We start from the raw sequence: 27,062 nt of genomic DNA on the forward strand, positions 1-27,062 counted from the left end.
TGGAATTGAGCATTTTTTGAAATACTGATTGTTTAGGAAATGTAACTTTAATAGTAAATACTTTGTAACCAAAGAAGTTATATATGTTAAATAATGTTTTATCTTAACAGTAAAAACTGGAAAGACAAACTGATGTTTGTAGAGAATGGTAGGAAACTGATAGCTAAAGATTTTTACTCTCTGCCTTGTCAACATATTGTGGTATATTTTTTTTCTCCTACACTGAGTGTCACCAGAAACAGTTAGATTTATTTTATTCTGTGAACATCCTTGTAAGAAGTTTGCTTTTACGTTTCCCTCATTTCCATCTGTTGGTTTAAGTAGCTTGCGTTCCCGATGGGGGCTCATATAATAATTGTGAGAAAGCTTGCTAGTTAAGAGATTATTTTATACAGATACACTTTAATTGCTTAAAGTTGTGAGCTGAAAGTTTAATGGCTCATGACCTTTTCTCTCTGTATAAATATTTAGCCAAGACTAGGATTTTCTATAGGTGTTTGTAGAGCTGGTGTTAAAACCAAGGGAGGACAAAAAGATATTTCAAAGTGTGCCATAACCTGTTCAAGAGAAGTACTATTGTGGACTTGTGAAAGAGAGATAAATGTTATAGCCTTCATGGTGACTGCTATCTGGATTAATGACATTATCTCTTACTTTCAAGATTCTTTCCTTTACGGGCTCAAAGTGAATAATTGTTAATAGTTGACCCAGACTAAAAATTGTTATTACTTTACTTTCAAATTCAGCAAAAAGCTTCAGTAAGCTCTTTTAAATAGGTATTCCCATTTATATTGCACCCTTTGCTGTTGAAGGTCATAGTTCCTGCCCATAAGAAGCCTTTTAGGGAAGCTGAAATAGCAGAATGTAAAACTGAAAAATGGACGTTGCCTACAAAGGGCACAGTCTGCAAGTTAAAATGAACAGTCTGTGCTAACAGTAAACCAGTATCATTAAATAAAACAAAAGGTTCTTGTAATTGTAGGCATTAAAATTGCTATTACATGCATTTAGAAACCAAGACACAAGTAAAAATACCAGTAATTTGTCTTTTAAACAGCTGGAATCTATTGTATATCTTCATGGCCTTAAAACATTTATCTCGTGACTGTAGCTGCTTTTGGTGGTTGGGTTTCCTTCCTTTGAAGTATTTTATTTAAAAATGTAAATAGTATTCATATATGGGGGAAAAAACCCTGCTTTTTTATCTTTAAAAAACATTTTAATAATTTGAAATGAATAAGAATTTGATCAAATTAGTGATATTTCCGATTAATTACATTGATGAATTCTTTTAAAGCAAAGATGTTTATTTAGCCACTTAATGAAAGTGATTATTTAAAATACACAGTTTTCTAGAGGACTTTAAAGCTTTTGTAATTTTATTTTGAATAGTATATCTATATTTTTAAGATTTAGATTCAGATACTTATATGTTAGATTTTTGTTTTTAAATCTGAATTTTTGCACCTGTTGACAATCATTTATAGGTTTATGAACCACATGAAACACCATTTGGAACTTGAGAAGCAAAGCAGTGAGAGCTGGGAAAACCACACCACCTGCCAGCACTGCTATCGTCAGTTTCCCACACCATTTCAACTGCAGTGTCACATTGAAAGCACACATACACCCCATGAATTTTCTAGTAAGTTACAATTCTACTTAAGTATTGGATATTATCAATTTTGACGATGTTAAACTCTGAGAAAGAAGCTTGTTAGAAAAATAAGACTAAGAAAAAGACTTTGAAAATTTGGGGGCAAAATTGGAAAAGTTTTAACTTATCTAAATTGTTAAAACTAGTTATTAAAATTAAAGTCCCTCTTACAAATAATTCATTAAAGTAAATAACCTGTGCATTATATGTGGGGAACTAAATTAAAAACCTCAGATCATAGTTTTCAAATATGAAATTAATGCCCTGCATTTAAACTTGAATAAGAAAAGTAACTACAATTGTAGTTGAAATCACAGATTTTGGAGCTATATAGCTTGAGTTCAAATTCCAGGTCTGCCTCTTAATACAACTGTGTGATCTCAGGCAAGTTATTTAATATTTGAATAATAGGGATAATAGAAATACCTGCTTCATAATGCTATTATGGGAATTAAATGAGCTAATTTAAGTACTTAGAACTGTGTTAGACACGCAGTTAAAAACTGTGTAACTGTTGTCCGTTCCCACCAATACTATTTTTATTTTTGCTGATATAGATATATAAAATGAATTTTACACATATCTGTTTTTGTTGGGTGAGGATACATTTTTTTTATTGAGCTATAAGTGACATATAGTTTCAGTTATACAACATAATGGCAATATTTGTGTGTGTGTGTGTATATCTGTATCTTAAAATGGTATGATATCTTTTTTTCTCCCCACTTTTAGCCATTTGCAAAATCTGTGAATTATCATTTGAAACAGAGCATATTCTTTTACAACATATGAAGGACAATCATAAGCCTGGGGAAATGCCATATATTTGCCAGGTATACACATATTTTATTGTGTATTTAGTGTTTGTTTGGTTTGTTTTTTTTCTGTTGTTTTGATTATAAGATTTATACCTACTGGGCCAGGGGTCAGCAGATTTTTTCTGTAAAGCACCGGATGTAAAGCACCTTTGAGGGTCATCCAGTCTGTTGCAACCAATCAGCCACGCCATGGTAGCACAAAAGCCGCATGGACAACAAGTAAATGAATGTGATCTGGCTCTGTGTTTATTTATTTAAACTTTATTTATGGATACTGGAATCAGAATTTCACATAATTTTCATGAGCCATGAAATATATTATTTTCCTAACCATTTAGATAAAATTGGTTCTAAAATTAAAATTCCTCTTGTAAACTATTCATTAGTAAAAAAAACTTTGGCATAACTCATGCATTGTATGTGGGGTCGGCAGAGAATTGAAATTGGTCCACAGGCTGTTTATGCCTACTCCTGATGGGACAAAGAAAAGCCCTGTGGCAGAAAGACAAACATAGGGACTTATTTTACCATATAGGGAAGAATGTAGGCATACAAGGGAAGTATGAAATGCTTTTAGTTACAGAGAACCCTACGAAATGCTTTGGGATTAGCATTTTTTCAGAACTTGAAGAAGAAATAGAAAAAGAAGATAATAATATATTGCCAGTGCCATAGCCTGAAGGCCATTTATAATCTAAAGGAAGATGCTGTTTTATGTAGCAGAAAAAAAACTTTATAGGACAAGAGGTGTTAAAGCATGAAAATTCAAGTCAAGATGGGGGTGGTAAATAAAAAGATCTGATAAAAAGAAGGGAACCTAGTTATGTTTTGGGAAGTATCCCTAAACTTTGATACATAACTTTTCTGTCTCAAAGATTATCTTTCGGTGCTCACATTCACAATATTCTGGGTTGTGTAGGTATCGGAGCTGAATGAGTAGTAGCTGATGTTCTTTTAAACAAATGACCTGTCATTGTTACTTTGTAATTGCATATCATTATACATTTTCAAGTTAAACTAAACCTTCTTTATTTGTAGGTTTGCAATTATAGATCATCATCATTTTCTGATGTAGAAACTCATTTTAGAACATGCCATGAAAACACTAAGAACTTGCTATGTCCATTTTGCCTCAAAGTTATCAAAATTGCAACACCCTACATGCATCATTATATGAAGCATCAGGTGAGACTTACCAGTTCTTATTTGCTCATGTTGTTTTAGCAAAAAGATTATTACTTAGAACTTTGGTTAGATTTGTTCTGCAAGGGAAGCAAGATTTTCCAAATGACATGATTAATTTGCAATTTATGCTGAATTACTTGTAAAACTTCCACTTTTTTTCCTTCCTTTCTGGTGATGTCGTGGCTCATAAGTGAAAATTCTGAAAGATAGCTAAAAATAGGAAACTTAGGATTGAAGGAAAAAAGGGAAGATGAGTGGAATAACCACAAGATTGGATATTTCAGGGTCCAGGAGTGGGTATGGGAATGAATTTGAAGGTAGTTATCAGGGTAAAGGTGAGCTTGAACTAAGAAAAGATTGAGGGGGGCACCTGGGTGGCTCAGTTGTTAAGCATCTGCCTTCAGCTTGGGTCATGATCTCAGGGCCCTGGGATCGAGCCCCACATCAGGCTCCCTGTTCAGCCGGGAGCCTGCTTCTCCCACTCCCTCTGCCCCTCCCCCTGCTTGTGCACTTGCTCTTGAAAAAAAAAAAAAAAAGAAAAGATTGAGGACTCATAATCTTGTTTTCCTTTTTTCTTCCAACCTTATTTCCACTTTTTAGCTCCCTTAGGACGAGAATATATGTTGTTATCATTGACCAGAAGTGGTCTTTTATAAAGCTGCCAGTGATAAAGGAAACAGTAATGACACTTACTGCTTGATATATGAACTCTGCCGAAGAACTATATTTAGGTCATCACTTGTTTTGTGGATGAATTCTGCTAGTTTTGCTACATAAATTTTTGGGACCCCATATTAGCGCTGAATACCCTTCTCTTCTTCAATTCTGATGTTATGCTTACTGGTTCTTTTCCTGAAGTAATTAAATCATCCTTTGGGCTGAAAACTTTTATGTAACACTGATTCTGTTCTTAAGTGCTTGAAAGAGCAACAACATTCTCTTTGCCAAAATCAGAAGTCACTGGATTTACTGAATCTGATAATGTAATCAAATTTTGCCACCTACGTAATCAGCTCATTACATTTTTTAAAATTTTTGATGAAATTGGCATGGTGATTGGTGCTCATTTTGCTTTCAGTTCTAGTCATTTGGTAATCATGAAATCAAGTTGTGATTGTTAACTGGGAAAGATCATAAAAGTAGAATTTCCAAGTGAATTTTTTTACATTTTTATTTAAATTCCAGTTATTTAACATACAGTGTAATATTAATTTTTGGTGTAGAACTTAGTGATTCAACACTTACATATAACACTCAGTGCTCATCACAAGTGCCCCTCTTTATCCCCATTACACATCTAACCCATCCTCCTGGGCACTTCCCCTCCTGTAACCATCGGTTTGTTCTCTACAGTTAGGAGTCTGTTTCTTGGTTTGCCTCTCTTTTTTATTCCCCCCATGTTCGCTTGTTTTGTTTCTTAAATTCTACACGAGTGAAATCATACAGTATTTGTTTTTCTCTGACTTATTTCATTTAACGTAATACTCTATAGTTCTAGCCATGTCACTGCAAATGGCAGGATTTCATTCTTTCTTTTATTACTAATATTCCATTGTGTGTGTGTCACATATATATACATGCTGTATAATATGTGTATCTATCTTATCTATCTATATATCTATATATGTATATAACTCCTTCTTATCCAAGTGAATTTAGTATCTCCTATGTTGTGACTGGGATACTCATCTTTGAGAAGTTCTGGCAAAATCTTTCTCTTCTAGGTTTCCCCAACACTGTTCCATCAGGTGTTAAGAGATGTTTCCCCCCAAATTGTTACTAGTAAAGAAATTTGGCAAGTGCCTAGATCTACAATATCAAACAGTTTTTCTTGTCTGTTTTTTAAAACAGGACTTCTCCGAGCTTTTAATATGCTAATGAATTTTGTGCATCTCTAAGCAAGGGGTGTAGTACTTTTTAGTTCCCAAACTTTTTTTGGTCATTGAGCCCATTATTTGCACAATATGTAATAACATTTGTTAAGGACTAGAGTTTTGGAAACACCATTCTTGGTACTCTATTTCATCTTTGGCCTTAAATTTGAATGGGAGAATGAGATGTAAAACGGTAGTGCTATTTCATTATGGGTCTTTTAACATAATTTTCCCCACAGCTTTCCTAAGCTCCAGAGTGAGATGTAGATGTGGGAAGAATGTTAATTATGAAAGAGATGTGTGGGCCCACTGTGTGAACTATGTGATTTATAAGGTTTTTATACACTGAGTTTCATGTCTTGTCTTGCCATTGTTGCCAATTTTCTTTTGTTTATATGGAATATTTAGGAGGTACGCAGTCAGCGTAAAAAAGGGGAACCTATTAATAAGGATCATCAGCATCCTTCAAGATATTTACAATTTGCATAATTATTTACCAAGACCAGAACACCATAGCTGAGTAGGACTGTAAACTTGTAATTGAGATGACATCATTAGTGTGGTTTTAGACAATAAGAATTGTTGATTCTATGGCTCATTTTATTGTCTTCAAAGACTGTGGTTGTAACTTTTTTTTAAGAAGATATATTAAGTCTTGGGTGATTTTAGAGTTAACAGTCCAGTTTGTATGACTTTTAAGAAATAATGAAAGTGATTTCGGATGTGTCAAATATGCTCATTAGATCTTTAATAAAAATGTTAAGCATTTAACATATGTAGTCACGTTATGGCAGCAGCAGGTGCTTTACAAGGATTATCATATTCACAATCACCGTATGTGTATGATTATATTTCTAACTTTTAGATGAGGAAACAAACTTTTAGAGAAAGTAACTTGCTCAGTGTCCTTCTACCTAATTAAAAGCAGAATTAAAATTTGGCTTCAGAACCCAGGCTTTTACTGCTTTACCAAAGACCCAGATTTCACATTGACATTAAGTCTAAGGGCAGAAATTAAATATAGTCAGAATTACTCTTAAATCCCTCAAGTCTCTGAAGTGTAGTATGCATATCAAAAAAGTTCAAAACAGATCATTATTTCTCTACCCTTGGAATAGATCACTGTTTCATTGATGGAACATGATGTTATTTAAAAATGTACTGTTTATCACTCTTACTACTTTGAAATGCATTTATACACAGGAGATATGTGCAAGGATTGCGTCCAACTAAGAGAATAATAGATTAATATATTCTATCTCATGACTCTGGACAAATGTTTATTGAATGGAATGGCAGATGTTTTGAACTAGTTAAATTGTACTTGCTTCTCATATGCACTTTCTCTGTCAATCTCTTGCTTTCTGCCTCACAGTCCAATTATTTAAGAAATATTTATTGAGTGCCTTACTATGTGCCAGGGGCTATTTTGGGTATTATATAGCAGTGAACAAAACAAAGTTTATGCCCTCTGGAATTTGAATTAGAGAAAGATAAATATATGCATGTTTATGTTTGAATGTGTATCCTTGCTAGCTGGTGATAGTACTGTGGAAGGAAAATGTGGAGGATAGAGAGTGCCAGGGAGGTGTTGGGAATGAAGGAATGGTTGCTGTTATGTACATAGTGTGGTAAAATATGAGCCTGTCTGAAGGAAATAAAGGAATAAGCCATGTGGAAATCTGGGAAAGGAAATATTCCGTAGACATTGAAGTGAATGTATATATGGGGCACTCAGAGAACAGCAAAGGGACCAATTGTGGCTAGAGCAGAGTAAACTAATAAGAGGAAAACAAGTAGCAGATAAGCTTGTAGCAATAGAATGCAGGCCAGTTCATGCAGAGCCTTGTAAACCGGAAACAGGACTTGGGACAACCATCAGAGCATTTAAGTGTGTGAACAATCTGCCATGTTTCAAGATCATTGGCAGGTATGGGGAGAATAGACCACAGGGAGGAAAGAACATAGCAGGAAGAAGATAGGAATCCAGGTAAGTGGCTTGGACCAGTATGGCGGCTGTAGTTTGAGGTAATGAGGAGTGGAAAGATTATGAAAGTTTTTGAAGGTAGAGCTGACAGGTTTTATTAATAGGTTGGATATGGGGTGTGTGAGTGAGTTACCAAGTTTTTGTCTGAAGCAGCTGCAAGAATGGAATTTTCGTACACTGTCATAGGGGGAAGACTGAGAAAACAGATTTGGGGGGACAGGGAGGTAGGGAGAAAATCCAGAATTCAGTTTTGTCCATGTTGATTTGAGATGCATATTAGCGCTCAGGTAGTGATGTCAGGTAGACAGTTGGATAGATAGTATTTAAAGCCATGAAACTGGAGGAGGTAACCTGGGGAGTGATTATAGATAAAAGATTTCTGGGAATCGGATTCTGGAGAACTTTCTTTCTGCCCTCTTGTCTTAGTATCTGTTTCCTGGCCTAGTTTTCTCCTTTTCTGCCCCTTCCTTCAGCACATGTAAGTGAATTTTTAAAAATTGCCTGTATCTACAATATAATCCAATGCACCACACTTCTAAAATAGTCTTAAGATGCAGCTGGAATAGTAATACAAACACATTATATTTATACATTGCTTTGAATTTTGTTAAGAGCTTTGATTTATGAGATGCCTGCTGTGTGCTAGTAACTGTGCCAGGTACTTCTCAGTATATTACCTTGTTCGAATTTTATAAATGATTGAGTGTATTTAAATGGAAATAGTGATGTATCTGGCAGATTGTAACTTTAGAGAAAACATTCTTTTGTACTTATGTATTAAGTATATATATATGTGTGTGCGTATATATATATATATATATATATATATATATATATATATACTACAAACACATACATACATATATCATTTCTTAATGAGACCACATGGATAAGACTGTAGTTGATAGTATGTAGTAGAAAGAACACTGGATCAGGAGTCTAGCAGTACCAGTAACTGGTTATGGGAGAGTGGTTTAGATTTTTCTTGGGTCTTGTTTTCCAGCTGTAGAATAACAGGATTGGGTTTAAAGAGGGACTCACTCAAGGGATCTTAATCAGTAAATAGATTGGCAGTAGTTCTTCTGATTTATGTGTCCATACCAACACTGTTCAATGTTCATGTGGCTGTTGAACTTAAAATTAATTAAAGTTAAATAAAATTAAAAAATCAGTTCCCCTGTTGCACTTAGCACATTTCAGGTGCTCAAAACCATACGTGGCTAGTGGCTACCATATTGGACAGTGCAGCTGTAGAACATTTTCATCACTGCAGAAAGTTGTATTAGCACTACTTTATACAGCCATTTCTATAACAACCTTCTTTGAAATGTCTGGTTAAATATTTGAATTTATTTTATCAACTTGTCAACCAACTGGAAATAGCAAAAATTTAAAAGAATTTACCTTTTTCTAAGATAAAAACATAGTCTAGCTCTTTTTATCCATATCATGTGTCTAAATACTTTAAAATTATAATTAGATAAAATTATAATTAGATAAGCTCTCAACCACTGTTGAGAGAACTTTCATTAGAACCTACAGGTACAACTCTTATGTTCAGTTTCTGTACAGGAATAGACATTTTTGAAACCCAAATACTAATGCAGAGTGTTTTAAAAAATGAAATATTTAGCTGTTATTTATATCGGTGATGTAAAATAGTAGTTTTGAAATTATTTAGGCATCATTAAAATTAAATCAGAGCAGTTTAAGGACACAACATTTGTGGTTGTAGAAATTATTTTTCCTCCCCTTTTCTGTTTTTAAACAGAAAAAAGGAATACATCGTTGTACAAAATGCCGACTGCAATTTTTGACGTGTAAAGAGAAAATGGATCACAAAACTCAACATCATAGAACATTTATAAAACCTAAACAACTGGAAGGATTGCCTCCTGGAACAAAAGTGAGTTTGAGTATGTTGTATTTTAACATTTCGTATGATGATAGAAATTAACTCCTGCCTTCTTTTATCTATTGAATATACTACTTTAAAAAATGATGTCTGATTTTTATTAAGCCTTTAATTTTAGGTTTTATCATTCCTATATCTAGAAAAAACCTTCTGACCGTTCTTTTATGGTCAGTGGTGTGTGCTGTGCTAAAGTGATATTCCTTTGTAAAAAGTGCAACTAGATTAACTATTCCCTGGGTCAGTGGGTTGTGTCAATATTATATAGGCTGTGTTTGAGCTATTCCAGTTGGCAGTGCGTATGTTGGTTTTATCTGCTAAACTCTAAGATGCTTGAGATCAGGACTCCTGTTTTATCTTGTGTCCTCAGCATCTGGTATAGTATCTTGAGTGCCATAGATTCTCAGATGTTTATTGAAGTTGTTATTACTGAGTCTACTGTCAGAGAAAGCAAGTTCTGCTGCTGGATAGCATTATGTTTTAAGTGAGCAAACAACATGTCTGACTGCATACTGATGATTGTAATTTACTTTTCCCTTTTTGCCTTATATACCTCTGTTTTCTCTGACTTCTTTATATACAGTCAGCTCTTGAATATTTGCTCCAGTGGAGGGAAACAGAGGCATGGATAATCCAAAGTGAAATAATCCCCAAAACATTTATATTTGGCTTTGGGTACTTACCTTTGAATGTGGGTATGTCTGTTATTTGAATTAACTAAAACAATATAAAGCCATGCTCTGAAGACCTAGAGCAAGAGAAGCTATCCAGCATCCTTCCCTGCAGTCCATTCATTCCATGCTGGGACTAGACATGGCAGAACACTAATGTAAGCAGTGCAGTCCTCTCTCATATTTTCCCTTATTAATAATAATAGTAATAATATTAATAATGATACTAAATGTTTTTATAGCACCTTAGAATAAGGCTTTCGGTATGCTTTTTCATACATTCCATTATTTAATCCATACAGCAATCCAGTGAGGAAGACAAGTCAGTTATTGCCCCATATTATAGATAAAGAAGAGGATAAGTTACTTATTCAAGGTCACATGGCTAGGAAGGCATGGTATGAGATTTAACCTCAGGTCTTTTGATTCCTAGTCCAGTGCTTTTGTGTGATACCAAAACACATGTACTTCATAGGACTTCCTCATAGTCTGTTCCTCAAATACGTGGGAGAAGTGTAGTTAAATGATTAATGAGAATGATGGTAGACAATTGTTTTTCATTGCCATCCAACACACATAATTTCTGAATACTAAATGATAAGCTTTATATTAGTTCTTTTTAAGGAAATTCTAAATATTATTAAACTCTCCATCAGTATAATGAATTGATGTAACCTCTCCCATAACCTTTGTATACATAAATTGCCTAATGAGCCCCTGGAAAGAGGAGGTCATGTTTACTCTAGATCTGTTTGTTTTATAGTTTTTGAGGGGTAATGGAGGCCTTTCTAGAATTATTTTTTTGGGCTCTGAGATTTAAATTTTGATCTCTGTGTTTGTGAATCGAGTTATATCAGAGCATAAAAATGACTATGGAATGTGCTCTTTTAATAGTCATATAATTTGCATTAACTCCTAATTATACATTAATAACTGTTAACATGACTGATATCAATACAAAAAATGTAGTATTACAAGCGAATAAATATCAAGTTTAATTTAATTTAATTTAATTTAATTGGTATGAACATTTAGAATAAGTGGAAGACTTATCCAATTATAGTTTATACTTGCCCTTTCCAAATACTTGATGTTTAACTTTTTGTTATACAGTGATATTTTAATACTAATGCCATGATTAATTTTCTAAAGCAAACATTATCTCCATTTTTGTAGGTTACTATTCGAGCTTCAGTTGGACCTCTTCAGTCAGGATCTTCAACTACACCTTCCATTAGTGCAAGCACTTCTACCCTTCAGCTCTCACCTCCAAGGACTAAAAATATAACTGCTAAAAATCCCACAAAATCTAACACAAGCAAACCTAATCCAGCTAAATCCAATACAAGTAAACCTAATGCAAGTAAGCCGAATGGAAGTAAATCTAAATATAAATCAAAAATCTCTAATATGCAAAAGAAACAAAGCACATTGGCTAGTAGCAATAAAAAAAGTAAAGTCAATACAGCATTGAGGAACTTAAGGTAATCTTTTATTCCTCATATATAACACTAATTTAATCTTAAGTATAAAAACTTTAATATAAATTTACCCTATTACACAGCTCTCTTGTACATTTATATGCTATCACTATGACATAAAGGCCAAGCAAATAATAAAAAGGTATTTTTTTACAACTGTTGAACAGCACTTGATTTTTTAAAATATTAATTTATTATACTCGTATTATTATATGTTGTGCTTACATCTTGTGATGTTTGTATTGCTTAATTTAATCCCTTTTATGCCAGTGAAAACCACTGACTTATGTTAGATTGTTTACACTTATTCTAGCTGTTGTTCCATAACAGATTTTTCAAATTATAACTTTCTGTTTAAACATGTTCATTTAAACACCTTGGCGTTAATTAACAGAATATTAACAAGGCCCTTCCTTATTATTTTTGTTTTAAAATATATTTTTATCATTTTCTTTATATCTCCATAAGGTATCGTCGGGGAGTTCACAAGTGCATTGAGTGTTGTTCCGAAATAAAAGATTTTGCAAATCACTTTCCTACGTATGTCCATTGTAGTTTTTGCAGATACAACACTAGCTGTAGCAAAGCCTATGTAAATCATATGATGAGGTAAGATGAGTTAAACATCTGTAATTACTAATTAAAATTATAGTTCAGAAAATTTGCTTTAAAACAGTTATCCTTTTAGAAGCCAATTTTTCTCTTTAAGGAGCTAAATATCTAGTAATAGGGAATTTTTAGGATAATGCCTGGTACTATTTTCCCAGCATTGTAACTCATAAAATTACTGGAACTAAAATTGTAAGAACAGTTAGACTAAGAAAGTAGGATAGGTTTGTTAGGGAAATGGTTTCTCTATGGATATTTTTTTTCCTATAGAATTTTTTAAATTGTCATTTTCAAATATAAAAAGTCAAGTGTTTTAAATATATTTACCAAATACATGTAATCTCATGAATATTATTCTTTTTAAAGCAGTTACTTTGAGAGACTCTAGGATTTTTAGTGATGTTAGGAACTTCATTCGGTCTGTTTTTCACTCTTTCTCTGTAATCCATTGTCTGTCTGTCCAGCCATCCATCAAACCATCTATCCTTGCATTCATTCAGTGGAATGAAAGACTATTCCAGTCATAAGGCCACTGTTGGAATTCTTTTTTATTAATCCTTTCAACTTAGGTTATTTGAATACCTAATATTTGGTCTATTCAGAGAAAGCCTTCACAGCCTTGCTTTCATTTGAATCTCATTAATAGAGGCATCCCTTAGGATGGACTTTTATTTTTTAAAAAATAATCAAAAATTGTTTAGATATAGAGCAGTTAGGTTAATTATTCAAAGTGAGGTTCCCTTTTTTTTTTTTCTAAGTTAGAATTGAAGTATAAAAGTGATTTTCTTAAAAATCATGAAATGACCTCTGTGTTACTTTCTGGTCACTTATCAGCTACTGTTTTCAAGGATTTGCCCACCTTTCTTGATGGCTTTAGCACCTCTCTCATACGTTCTTCCCCTTTATTAGCCTGACCTCAGGTACCTGGACTTCTTCAGTGCCAGTGCTTCATATCAACTGCTAAATTATTATACCCCCTTTCTTATACCACAGTACCATTTTAATCTCACCATACCAACCGTTCATTGCTTTCCAATTACCGTTACCTTATAAGGGTAATTCCTTTTGAGTTTTTAGGACTTTGACTCCTTTTTCCAGTCCAGCAGCACCTGTTTAACTTTACAGTCAACCTCACCCTCAGGGTCATCTGTTTTGATTGCTGCTTTGTTGTTGTTCTAGAATCCTTTACATTTTTAGTCATGCTTATTTTAGAATAAAACCCAACATGAGACTGGAACATCTTCCTCTCCTGAAATTTATGCCCAGTTCTAGACTACTCAAACACTGTTTGATTCAATCAACTCTGGCTTTGTGGCATTTAACTTTGACTGGGTCCTATCTTTTTATTTTAAAATACTTCATTTATTTTTCAAATTTTTTTAATACTTCTTTTTTTAGTTTTTTTTTTTATTATTCAGTTAGCCAACATATAGTACATCATTAGTTTTTGATGTAGTGTTTTATCTAAAATGTTCATTTAAACTTTTTCCAGTACTCTGGAGATTTTATTTAGTCTCTTATCTGTTAACCTGGCCTGCTAGTAAGTACACAGTTGGAAGTCATCCTTTTAAATAATTTTTAAAACGTCAGATGTTTTTCTTGTTACTTTTATTCTAGGCATTGATCTCAAAAATCAAATATGTTCCACTTCTCCAAAGCTAACCCTGTCCCTTGTCTCCTCTAGTTCTTACACAATCTTGTTTAGTTAACTTGCAACTTCATCTCTTCTCTCTCCCAGGTTCCTTCTACTTATAAACATTTTCAGGTAATTTTTTTAAGATGAGGGAAATTTGTCCCTACTGCCTACTATCCTTATTTTTTGTCTTCCTTTTACCATGAATATTTGTAACGAGGCACCTGGGTGGCTCAGTTGGTTAAGTGTCTGATTCTTGGTGTTAGCTCAGGTCTCAATCTTAGGACCTCAGGCTCATGAGTTCAGCCCTGTGTTGGGCTCCATGCTAGGCATGGAGCTTACTTTAAAAAAAAAAAAAAGTGTTCACTAGCTTATTTGTGATTCACTTCTCTACCTTTTTTTTTTTTTTTTAAAGATTTTATTTATTTATGTGTCAGGCAGCAAGAGAGGGAAGACAAGCAGGGGGAATGGGAGAGGGAGAAGCAGGCTTCCTGCTGAGCAGGGAGCCCATGCAGGGCTCAATCCCAGAACGCTGGGATCGTGACCTGAGCTGACGGCCAGATGCTTAACGACTGAGCCACGCAGGTGCCCCATCACTTCTCTACCTTTTGAATATCATTCCCATCTACCAACCAATACTGCCCCTTTAAGGATTATTTATCACCATATTTATTCACTTTTTTTTACTCTTACTACTCCATGACTTCTTTAGAGTATTTGAAGTTGTTGTCACTCACTTTTCAAAGTATTCTCTTTAGTTTCTGTTAAACTGTTACCACTATCCTTTTTCTTCCTTTCTGGCTACTCCTCTATTTCATTGCCTTTTCTTTCTTTAACTCATCTTGCTTTACATTTCTTTTTTTGGTAACTTAACCACTGTCACTTTTACCTTTTAAATTTAAATCTTCCAATTTTAATGCTTAGTCTTCCTGAGATCCAACTATGTATTTCTAATTATTTTATATGTATTTTTATCTTTGACTCGCTAGCATCTAAAAAGAACCCAAATGAGCCAAATGTTATCATCTGTCCAGAATTCACATGGTGACCACCCAAATACTCTTTCGGGGCATCATTTGTGGTGGAACACCAGCTGGAAATAGTTTACTATCCCAAGTTTCTGAAGCTCGTGAACTTCTCTTGATCAGTCACTATGCATCATGGTTTTCTGAAACTCCCTTTTAGGATTCTGCTACTCTGCTTCCCAACTACTGCAGTGGTCTACACCTGTATTCCATTTCCTCTAAACAAAGCCCCAAGCATCCTTTCCCCCAGTATAATGCTGTGTGGAACGTCTCTTCTTTCTGTGACAAATACATGGTTGCCCGAATGGGACTTTAATTCTGCCCTTAATTTTTAGGGGGTCAAATTGGAAAATGTTTTCATTTTGTTAAACCAAGGGTCATTTCACCTTTCCCTCTCCCATTTATCATAGGCTTCCCACAAGTCCTATAGAACTTCCAAATCCATTCTATTCCAAAACATGGCCAATTAGCCCACCTCCCCCCATACCGTGTTTCCAATTCCCGTCAAGCCCCAGCCCTGCACTTCATTGTCTTCACACACTGAGCTCCTATTCATTGTTAGCCTTTTATGGAACTGAAAGTTTCCATTGCCACTTTTAGGGTTTGGTAGGTCTCTTTCCCTTTTATCTACTGGTACACTTGCCTCCTTCACTGTCTTAGGTATCTCCCATTGAATGGCCACCATTACGTCTGCCCAGTGTGGATTCATATGATAGGTTGAGTTCTGTATGTATAGAAGCTTCATTTTCTCCAGAGGATGAGTACCTTCAATCTCTATCCTATACCACCTCCATACTCTCAATTGGTCTCTTTACCTCTGGTCTCATATATGCCCCATCCCCATAAACTGACTACTCTTCCCCAGAATAAAGTTTATTGCATAACTCATTTTTGACAGTGGTGTTTCTGTATTCCTTGTTAAGTCTCTAGAATGTCCCTTTTCCTCCTTTCCATTTACCTTCTTTTTTTTTGGAGTGTCTGATCACCACAACCACTCACAGGGATCATTCCTCACTTTAAGCTGTGTACCACTCATTTATTTTGCCTTTTATTATATTTGTTTGTGTCTGTATTATTTCCTTGAGAAGAAGATTGTTTGTATTCGCTGTGTCACCTAGCACATTACAAATAGCAAGTCATTATTTGTTGTAATTATAAAAGGCTCTAAGTAAAATCTCAAAAGAGGATATTAAAAAGTCTTGATGCATTTGGAGCCTTTTTGGAATAAGACTCTTTTGAAGAAGAGCATCATTAAACACATAATTTTAAGTGATTTTTTAAAAAAAGTAGTAGTATTTGGGTTTGGTTGTTTAAATTACTGCACCTTATTTGCTTATAGCCTTCAGGTAGCAGAAGTCACCTGAAAAAAAAATGGAAACAAATTACCATATAATATCGTTATTATTCCTCAACATGTTGTATAAGAAAGGTTTTTCTCTACATGTAATAGAATTAAGTTAACGGACATAAGTATTTAATATCTCTTTTTCTAGCAGAGTTTACTATTTGCTAAGAAGTATGGCAAGCTGGTGGTGAAGAATCAGACAAATCTGGATTTGAATCCAAGCTTCACCACTTATTTATTACCTGTGTGACTTTGGGCAAGTTACTTAACCTGACTCCCAGTTTCCTTTCCTCAAAAAGAAAGTCATTGTGATAATTACAGAAAATGTACTTAAAGTTCTTAATAAAATGATTTTTACTTAGGAGATATTCAAGTAATTATAGCTGTTATCATTTCTAAGTTGTCATTATTAGGTATTGTGGATAAAATCCTTCCCTCTAATTTTCACAAGTAGGAGAGATCATATTTGCCTAACTTAGGTAGCAAACAAATAACTATGAGAGGACAGAGAAGGTAAGAATGAGTTCTTTAAAGAGGAAATAAGGGGAGGTATTTTATAATTGACATTTAACGTAGGCTTTGAAGGATGATTTAAAATTTTGCCAAGGGAAAAGAAAGCAGGTGTAACAATTTGTTCCTATACAATGGATAAGACAGGGCACTGAATTAATTTTTATAAGATATGGTTGAGTTCATTATTTATTTTGTATAGATTTATTGGCATTAAAGAATAGTCGTTAGAAGAACAGTTGGGTTATTGTGATAGCATCAGAACTGATGCCCTATCTACAGTCTGCCCCACCCCTCCTAGGATCTCCAGTTCTTCCTTTCTTCAGTTACTACAGTAGGTGTGTCTGGTCAGGTCATATTTGGCCTAAAATCCTTTGCTTTCCTAACATTAATAGTCATGAAGTTCAAATATTCTGGAGAGCATAAGACCTTTCAATATTTAACTTCTAACCACTTTTTCAGCCCCTAAAGTGCTTATTTTCTTGAAAATCCCTCTGTATCTTGCTCTTTGCTTTGCCTGGAGCAAGGCAGTAGAGTGACCTTCTTAACTGAAATGAACTCCCGATTGTTAGTTGGCTTCTATTCCATTTACCTGCAGTTTTCCTTCATGCAGCCACAAAACTTTGTATGTGTCACCATTAACGTTTATCTTACAATTAATTATGAATGTGTATTCATTCATTTAAAAGCACTAATTATTAGGCATTTATTCTGTGCCAGCTGCTGTTTTACTTTTTCCCCTCCCCCCACTCACCCCTGGACCTTGACAGCTTGCTCTCTTTCTTTTTGTATCTTCAACCTCTAGTGAAATGTCTTAAATAGCAGGCATACTATCAATATTGTTGATGTTTCTTTTGTGTTTCATCAGAAACAAAGTTGTTAATTACTGAATTAAGATTATTAAGAAGATATGGTCAAAGGGAGTTTTTTCCCTCTAGTCTTATTGAGGTATAATTTATACACAATGAAATTAACTTATGTTTAGAGAATAGCTTAATGAGTTTTGATAATTATATACAGTCATATAACCAGGTGGTGAATCTTTGAAACGTAGATTTTAACATATGTTTTTACTAAATTGTTTTTTTTTTAAGATTTTATTTATTTATTTGACAGAGAGAGACAGCGAGAGAGGGAACACAAGTAAGGGGAGCGTGAGAGGGAGAAGTAGGCTCCCTGAGCCTGATGCGGGGCTCGATCCCAGGACCCTGGGATCACGACCCAAGCCGAAGGCAGACGCCCAACAGCTGAGCCACCCAGCCGCCCCTGCTATATTGTTTTTAAAATCATAACCTTTTTTCTCTTTTCTTAGATTTATTTCTATATTGTTAATTTATGCAGATCTAATAGGAAAAAGAATTTTTTTCCTTATTTGTGAGCTATAGAGCCACTTTTCCAAAATTCCTATAATACAAGAATAATAATAAAAGGATGGAATTTGTGTTACAAATATAAATAAAGAGGCATTATAAGTTTTTTTTTTTTAAAGATTTTTTTTAAATTTATTTATTTGACAGAGATAGAGACAGCCAGCAAGAGAGGGAACACAGGCAGGGGGAGTGGGAGAGGAAGAAGCAGGCTCATAGCAGAGGAGCCTGGTGTGGGGCTCGATCCCAGAACGCCGGGATCACGCCCTGAGCCGAAGGCAGACGCTTAACCGCTGTGCCACCCAGGCGCCCCTATAAGTTTTTTTTTATAGATTGGAAACTATAAATTAAAACTGGATTCGGACAACTAGAATTTTTAAATTACCAACATTTTAGTAAGTTACAAGTTGTAGACAGAATGGAACTCATCAAAGACCCTAAAATGTATTTTTTTTCTCTCCTCTTATCAAAGAAATCAAACTAAAATAGTCTGTCTGAGGAAAAAGAAAAAATAGCTTTTAAAAGTAACTTTTAAATCTCATTTAAAAAAATAACTTATTTTGGTTCACAGTCTTTGGGCATCAGATAAAATCTTGGATTTATTCTTCTGAAGAAACGGTTATGTGCACCACTTTTTGCATATAATTTCAGTGTTTCCTAACCCTTGATGTTCTATTCTAAAAACAAAAAAACAAAAAAAAACTATTATTTTTGTGATGTTGTCTTATATTTATAAACTCTTTAATAGTAATTATTCCCAAATTGAAGAAATGATTGTTTGAAGTCTTCTGAGGACATTTTCTGGGGATTATAGCTAGTCACAGTATTTCTTTTCCCATACATACTTGCTGTACTGGTGATGGTTACCTTGTATCTGAGAGTGACCCTTGACCTGTTGTGTTGGCTACTTTGAGTCTATCAGTGCCAACTAGGACTACTGCTTCCCAATCTTTAGCTTGCATAAGAATTACTGGAGAAGCTTGTTAAAACAGGTTCTGGTGGGCCCACTGCCAGAGATTAATTGTTAGGTTTGGGGGGAGGGCACAAGACTTTGCATTTCTAAATAAGCTCCTAGGTGATGCTGATGTTATTAGTCTATGACTCCACTTTGAGTAATACTGTGGTAAAGCTAATCCTGGGTTTCTAATACAGGAAAGCTTTCTTTATCAGATTTAAGGGGGTATATGAAAGCTATTATCATTGGCTACAAAGTTTGGTTAGAGGTTCTCTGTTTTGTGTTTAGGGAAAGCATTACTTTAGCTCAAGAGTTCTGCTTTAGGTTTTGTTTTTTGTTTTTGTTTTTGTTTTTGTTTTATAGAACCTCTACTAGTAATTGCAAAGAACTCTCAATGTTTGATTTTACAAATGGTAAACAGTGGCAAGTAGCTGAAGTACTATTTACTTCAAAGATCATTTGAGGGGCGCCTGGGTGGCTCAGTCGTTAAGCGTCTGCCTTCGGCTCAGGGCGTGATCCTGGAGTCCTGGGATCTAGCCCCACATCAGGCTCCTCCGCTGGGAGCCTGCTTCTTCCTCTCCCACTCCCCCTGCTTGAGTTCCCTCTCTTGATGGCTGTCGCTATCTCTGTCAAATGAATAAATAAAATCTTTAAAAAAAAAAAAAAAGATCATTTGAATTTTACAGCCCCTCCCCCGACAGGCATGTTAAGATTGGAGAATGATTAAAAAAAAAACCTGATGATTGATAATGATTCATGTTATTTGCAAAGATTTAGAAGTGTCTTCAACTCTTCCTTAACAGATGAAAAAATTAGTTTGAGGTACTTTACTTTAAAAAAAAATTATTAAGTATTTTCTTTTTTATGTAATGATGAGGTACTGATCTTATAAGGATATACTTAGAAAAATATGTGTCATTAGAAAATAAAAGGATAAAGTGGAATTTAAGATAAAACATTGAATTAAACAGGGATGGCAAGCATTACTATTTATATCATGATCTTTTATGCAAAACTAGAAACTTTAAGTACAAACGTGATAATATAGCTGTAAATTAATAAGACTTACTGTATAATAAAATTAATAAAATCTGTTTTGTCTCTCCAGCTTTCATAGTAACCGTCCAAGTAAAAGGTTTTGTATTTTTAAGAGGCATTCAGAAGATCTCAGGTAACTAGTTGATCTTTTTAAATTCTTTCTATTAAAAACTTATGTCACTTAAATTGTGTATATATGACATCTTTATTGAGATATAGTTCATATACCATTTAATTCACATCTTTATACAATTAATAGTTTTTAGTGTATTTACAGAATTGTGCAGCCATCACCACAGTTAATTTTAGTACATTGTCATCACTCCAAAAAGAAACTCTTGTACCCATTAACGGTCATCCCCATTTCCTTCCAACTCCTTCCATCACTAAGCAACCACTAATCTAATTTTTGTTTGTATAGATTTATGTGTTGTGGACATTTCATAAATTTGGAATGATACAATATGTGATCCTTTGTGACTGCTTCTTCCACTTAGCATATTTCAAGATTCATCCATGTTGCTGCATATCAGTACTTCATTTTTTATTGCCAAATAATATCCCATTGTATAGATCTATCATAGTTTATCTGTTAAGGTTATTTTAACTTTGAAGCCATTGTGAACATTGCTGCTATAAACATTGTATACAAGTTTTTGTCTGGACCTGTCTTTTCATTTCTCTTTTGTATATATGTAAGGATTAGAATTTCTGGGTTATATGGTAACTCTATGTTGAGCCTTTGAGGACCTGCCAAACTGTTTGTATTACAAAGTACCTCCACTGCATTCCCACAAGCAGTGTGTAAGGGTTCTAGTTTCTTCACATCTTTGCCAACACTTGTTATTACCTGTTTTTTGGGTTTTTTAAAGCTTTTATTTATTTATTTATTTGAGAGAGAGAGATCGCAAGAGCAGGTTAGCGTAGAGGGAGAGAGAGAAGCAGACTCCCTGCTGAGCAGGGAGCTGGATGCATGGCATGATTCCAGAACCCTGGGATCATGACCTGAGCCGAAGGCAGACACTTAACTGACTCAGCCACCCAAGCGCCCCTATCTATTTTTGATTACATCCATTCTAAAGGATGTGGTATCTTATTGTGGTTTGTTCGAATTTTTTAAAAACCTGATGTTGGGAAGCCCAATTTGGAAATCTAAATGATTGCTACTGGATGCTAGAGAGTTCTATTCATTATATCCTTAGACTAGAGGTATGATTAACCTATATTCTCTTGCTAAATTTGTTTCAGTGGCGACAAGTGGTGTCAAGATGATATCTTTATGCATTTATATTGTAAAATGAGAACAAAATTAAGGCTCTCCAACAATATTTGAATATTTAAAAGATACCTAAGATACCTAGTAAAATGACTAACACTTTTTTTTAGTTTTAAAGTACATTTTCAAACCACTAGAATTCTTGAAATTATTAGGTAGCTTAATAATTCTTATTTTTCCTTTCTCAAATAAAGAGAAGTGTATAACTTGCTTACTGTGCAGAAAGAACTATTGATGACTATTTCTAAAGATATTGATAATTAACTTTGGTTGTACCACACGCTTAACTCAGAATCCACTGAGTACCATTTTTTAAATATTATTCTGAATTCTTTGAACTCTGTTCTTTATTTTGTCCACATTGCCATTGCTACTTGAAATATCAGTGCCTTTGCTGTACCAGGCTAATGTATAGAGATAAGTTCAGCCAGTACTTGTTTTGGTGCTTTGAGTTAGTGGAAAATGTGGAAAAAGGGAAGATGTTATATTTCAGGATCTCTGTACGTATTAGTCTCTGTGACTAGTGTTGTTCCCCAGATTTCTGTATGTGTTTCTTTATCTACTTTGGGCTGCTACTCTGATCAGAGTGAGCCTTTCCTTGACCACTTGATTTTACATTGTATCTTCTCCCCTGTGCTTCTCCCCAGCACTTCCTATCTCCTTTTTATTCTACATTTTTAGCCAGATCATCTGTCATCATCTAACATGCTGTGTACTTTACTTTTTAAAAATTTCTGTATCCTCTCACTAGAATATGTGTAGTTTGGATTTTTGTCTCTGCCAGGCATTGACTAGTGCCTGGCACATGGTAGGTACTCAGTAAATATTTGCTGAATAAGTTAATGTATATGTTGAAAATGACTTATATGAACAGTGGGTCCCATCTGTGATACAGCTCATAGGGATCAGTAGCTCACTGGGAGAGAAAATTTTGATTTAGTTTTAAAAAATATATTAGTATAAATTTTAAAACATTTACTGAATTCAAGGAAATAGATTAAGATTATATTGGATGTTGCCTCTAGTGAACATTTTTACAAGAATAAAAAAGGGTTTTTTCCAAAAGATGAGATTTTTGGTTTGATTTTTACCTTACTGTTGTCAAGTTCAATTATGTATTTGTTTTTTAAATGAACTATATGATTTTAAAGATCTGGAATACTTTTCTTTTAACTGGAATAGGTCTGAGATAAGAAATTGGTCAGTTTCTGTGAATGGACATAGCATACTTAAAATTGTAGAACAAATTTTTGGGATTACTCTTTTGTCAGAATGGAATATTCATTCTTTGACTATTTATTATACGTCTGTCAGGTATATAATATAGCAGGTCCTATGAAGATGACAGTGATGAATAATTCTTGGAGCCAACCTTCAGGGAATGTGTAGTTCGTTGGGTGGGAGATAAGGGATGAATGTATAAAACTATAACAAAGCAAGGAGGACCTTTAATAAGTGCAATAGGGTCTTTTTTTCCAAAGGGGAGAGAGATAACTTGGAATGATCTGTATAGGCGTTAGGTATAGTTGGCTTTAAAGAATGAGTATTGTTTATACTGATAGAAGATGCACAGAAGCATTTGAGTTAAAAGAAATAGCATGAATAAAGGTGCAGAAATGAAAAAGTACAAGGCATACAGAGGGAATGGCTAGTAGTAAATTGATGGAGCTTGAAGTTCAGATAATAATAAGACTGAAGCTTGGAGGAATAGTTTTAAGCTTAGAGCTAGATTGTGGGAGTGTTGAAAACAAGGTTAAGGAGTTAGGACTTAATTTGGAGAGCATTAGAGGACCTTTGATATTTTATATAGAATCAATAGGAGAAGGAAGGGAAGAATGAAGGGGGGGGTAAAGAGAAGGGGGAATGAACCACGAGAGACTGTGGACTCTGGTAAACAAACTGAGGGCTTCAGAGGGAAGGGGGATAGGGGATTGGGATAGGCCAGTGATGGGTATTAAGGAGGGCACTTACTGCATGGTGCACTGGGTGTTACACACAAATAATGAGTCATGGAATATTATATCAAAAACTAAGGATATACTGTATGGTGACTAACATAACAAAATAAAAATTATTATAAAAAGAATCAAGTGATACTGAAGGAAGGTTCAATAGTAGGGTGAGTTAGAGATGCATGAATCCTATAGATTAGAACTATTGTGGTAGTTATGAGCAATTTAGTTAGGGACTAAGCTAAAATGATGAGGCAGTATTACATCATCTTTAAGAATATGGGCTCTGGAGTCAAAGTGCTCAGTTTCAAACCTAGTCCTGACCTTTATCAGCTATGTGTCCTTGGTAGTTTACTAAGTTAACTTTATAAACAGGTGATAAATTATAGCAACTACCTTTTGGGGTCATTAAAATATGTATGTATGTATGTATGTATTTATTTATTTATTAAAGATTATTTAGTAGAGAGAGAGAGAATGAGAGTGCGGGGAGGGACAGAGGGCTAAATGCCCAAGGAGACTCCCCACTGAGTGCAGAGCCCCACGCAGGGCTCCATCCCACAACCCATGAGATCATGACCCCAGCCAAAACCAAGAGCTGGACAAACAAATGAGCCACCCAGTTGCCCCAAGTTGTTAAAATATTTGGATAAGATGATATGTCTAAAATTGTTAGACTGGCACAGTATAAGTACTCAATAAATATTATAATATGCTTGCCATACTGATTATTTTAAGGAAAAAGAGACAGATGACTATAGTTTGAGCTTTACCATTGGAGGAAACATCATAAGAAAGACCAGTCAGAAGTTGATTTGGGGAGGAAGTACATGATTTTAGTTTAATGAAAGTCAGTTTTGATGTGCTAATGTGCTGTCTAGGTGTAGATACCCAGCACGATGTTAGGCTAGAGCTTCAGGGGAGAAGTCAGTCTAAGGTATGTTACTCGTTTGTATTTTGTATATTGGCAAATCTGAAAATTTTAAAGTATGTGATGAACTTCAAAACTATATTTATGCTTTGTTAATAAGTTGACAGTAACAATGTTCACATTACATGATCTATTTTTTTTTCACCTAAGCAAAAATAACTTAAAAGCAGGATTCCAAAGAATCTCATGGACCCCCAAGAGGAGGAGGTACAGCCAGAACAAATAAGGGAAACAGAAAGCCATCACTTACTAGCATGGCTTCTCTCTAGTGTGACCTGCTGAGGCAGGATGATCTTGTCTTTATTATTTTCTCTGGATTTGGCTTCCATTTTCCTTCCTTGGTGCAGACCAGCTTTCTCTATTGGTGACTTAAACATACTAGTCCCAGTCTCCCACATCTTTCTAGATCAAGAAATTTGATTATACATACCAATTTTACAAATCCTTGTTTAGTAAAGGCATGAGTTAGGCATTCCATCCCTGGTGCAAGTACCTATGACTAGTGGAATAGTAATTTAGCTACTACTTACCATTGAGACTACTTTTGGTTTCCGCAAGGGCAGTTTGTTAATAGAGAAGACTATATAATTAGTTATTAAAGTTAAGCTTTTAAGGTTAACTTAAAAATATTACATTTAGAAATCTAGTACATTTTAATAATCACTTTCAAGAGGACTTTTTTTTTTTTAAGGATTTTATTTTTATTTATTCGACAGAGATAGAGACAGCCAGCGAGAGAGGGAACACAAGCAGGGGGAATGGGAGGGGAAGAAGCAGGCTCGCAGCGGAGGAGCCTGATGTGTGGGGCTCGATCCCATATCGCCGGGATCACGCCCTGAGCCGAAGGCAGACGCTTAACCGCTGTGCCACCCAGGCGCCCCTCAAGAGGACTTTTAATTAATATTTGATAAAGTTAATTTAAGTTGAATAGACTAAACTTTTTAAACAGTCACATTTACAATTCAAGTACCTCAAACACCTTAACATCATTTATACATTTAATATATTTGATTTTCTTTTAAACAGCATTTCAGAAGCTTGACTCATAAGATCCAAAGTGCTTAATCTAGTAAATATAATAAATTAAACATATGGTGGTTTTCTAAATTCTCTGAAATATTTCCATATTTTTGCAGGGTTAATAATATTTTTAAATGCCTTTCAACAAAAAATTAAAAGTTTAAACACAAATTAGAATCCGAAGTCCAGTCTTACATCATATATGCCAATTGTGTTTAAATATTTCAAATAGCCATCGCAACACAGTCTGATCCAGTGAGTATAAAAACTATTCCTGATTTCAACAAAAAGTATTGACGACTTTGGGAATTTTTTCCAAATACTTTTGAAAATTTATAATCATCACAGATTTCATTTAGGAACTACAGCACTCAGTGAAGTTTTGTTAAGGAACAAGTAATGTAGGCCCCAGCAAGTGGACCAGTTCACTGTGTTGATATGCTAAGGACCAAGCTTTGGACTTCTGTAGTGAATTAACTACTTTAATTAATTCAGTGTTTAATGAGAATAATGCCAACCTTGGATGGTTATGGTGAGAATTAAACTAAAAATATATAGGAAAACCTTTAACACATGATACACAATTGATGGCAGCTACAACATCATCTGTTTTTAAAGCCTTAAGGTTTCTCTTCTAATTTTTTCATCACCTAAATAGAACATTAGATTATAAGCTCTGTTAGAGCACAGACTATATTTTTTGGTCATCACTGTAATCACAATATAGTATAATAGTACTGTATGTATAAAGACAGCCTCAGTAAATATATATTGAGTGATGAATACTATATCCTTGCTTTGCAGATGAACAAAGGCGCAGATAAATTGTGACTTGTTGAAGGGACACGAGTTGTTAGTGAGGCCAAGTCTGGGCTGTAGGTCTCCTGTCACCTAGTTTTTAGCATGAGCAATAAAAGTTTATAAAACAAAAATACTTTCTGTAAATAAATGGCGACATAATTTGAATATGGCTATTCCATTTTCTGGAGCATCATTTCAATTATATCAAGTCTTATAACAAAAATGAGAGTGAAATTTATGGCATAAAAAGCAAATTATAGAAAATAACCACTGAACTTGTGTATGGATTTTTATAAAAGAAAAAAACCTTTTCTTTTATACTATTTGCTTTTTTTTTTTTTATAGGGGCATTACTCTAGTGTGCCTTAATTGTGATTTCATAGCTGATGTTTCTGGCTTAGATAATATGGCCACACACTTACGTCAACATGAAACTCATACTTGTCAAGTTGTAATAGAGAAAGGTACGTATATATAATTGTATTACTTTGGATTTTTGATATTTATTCCAGTATTTTTGGTCAGCCACAATATGAGCTCTTTACTAAATCGTTATTCTCACTCATATTTCATGTGCTGTTTTAAATATAAAACTTTTCTTCTAATTTCAGTTTCTGTTTGTATCCCAACTTCTGAACATCTTTCTGAGTAAGTTTAATTTTTAATTCAGTGCGTTTTACTTTGATGGATTTTAGCACTATTGCATTTTTAAATGTATCATTAAAAGAAATGAAAAATATTAAAGTATTTTGTTTTTTTTTTAAAGCTGCTTGTTGAAATAGGTTCCTGCTCTTTGGAGCTCGTGACCTGGTGCAAGACAAGTTGGAATTTCCTAAGTTCAAAGTTCTGAGATGTTTTCTTACACAAAGGCAGTTAAGCAGCCAAGTTCATGACACTAGCTCTCATTATTCAGCAATTTTCAGCTTCAAATGGGACTAGATTCTTATTCCACCTTATCTTTGTGTCAGGTTGACATATCTTAACATATGTTTTGGGTTTTTTTTTTCCAGTTGGC

General features: G+C 34.4%; 1 protein-coding gene across 8 annotated transcripts in view; it reads left to right on the top strand.

Moving 5' to 3' along the window:
* Positions 1 to 27,062, top strand: part of ZNF280D (zinc finger protein 280D) — a 136,808-nt gene that overhangs the window by 64,699 nt on the left and 45,047 nt on the right. For all 8 annotated transcript variants that reach the window (XM_034660936.1, XM_034660937.1, XM_034660934.1 and 5 more), the window contains 9 exons: positions 1,488 to 1,645; positions 2,390 to 2,490; positions 3,514 to 3,660; positions 9,293 to 9,427; positions 11,281 to 11,588; positions 12,054 to 12,194; positions 20,138 to 20,200; positions 26,393 to 26,511; positions 26,659 to 26,695. In XM_034660936.1, the coding sequence (XP_034516827.1) occupies positions 1,488 to 1,645; positions 2,390 to 2,490; positions 3,514 to 3,660; positions 9,293 to 9,427; positions 11,281 to 11,588; positions 12,054 to 12,194; positions 20,138 to 20,200; positions 26,393 to 26,511; positions 26,659 to 26,695 (1,209 nt within the window). The remainder of the gene's footprint in view (positions 1 to 1,487; positions 1,646 to 2,389; positions 2,491 to 3,513; positions 3,661 to 9,292; positions 9,428 to 11,280; positions 11,589 to 12,053; positions 12,195 to 20,137; positions 20,201 to 26,392; positions 26,512 to 26,658; positions 26,696 to 27,062) is intronic.

The sequence above is a fragment of the Ailuropoda melanoleuca genome, chromosome 5 (genome assembly GCF_002007445.2).
Source record: "Ailuropoda melanoleuca isolate Jingjing chromosome 5, ASM200744v2, whole genome shotgun sequence".
Classification (NCBI taxonomy): Eukaryota; Metazoa; Chordata; class Mammalia; order Carnivora; family Ursidae; genus Ailuropoda; species Ailuropoda melanoleuca.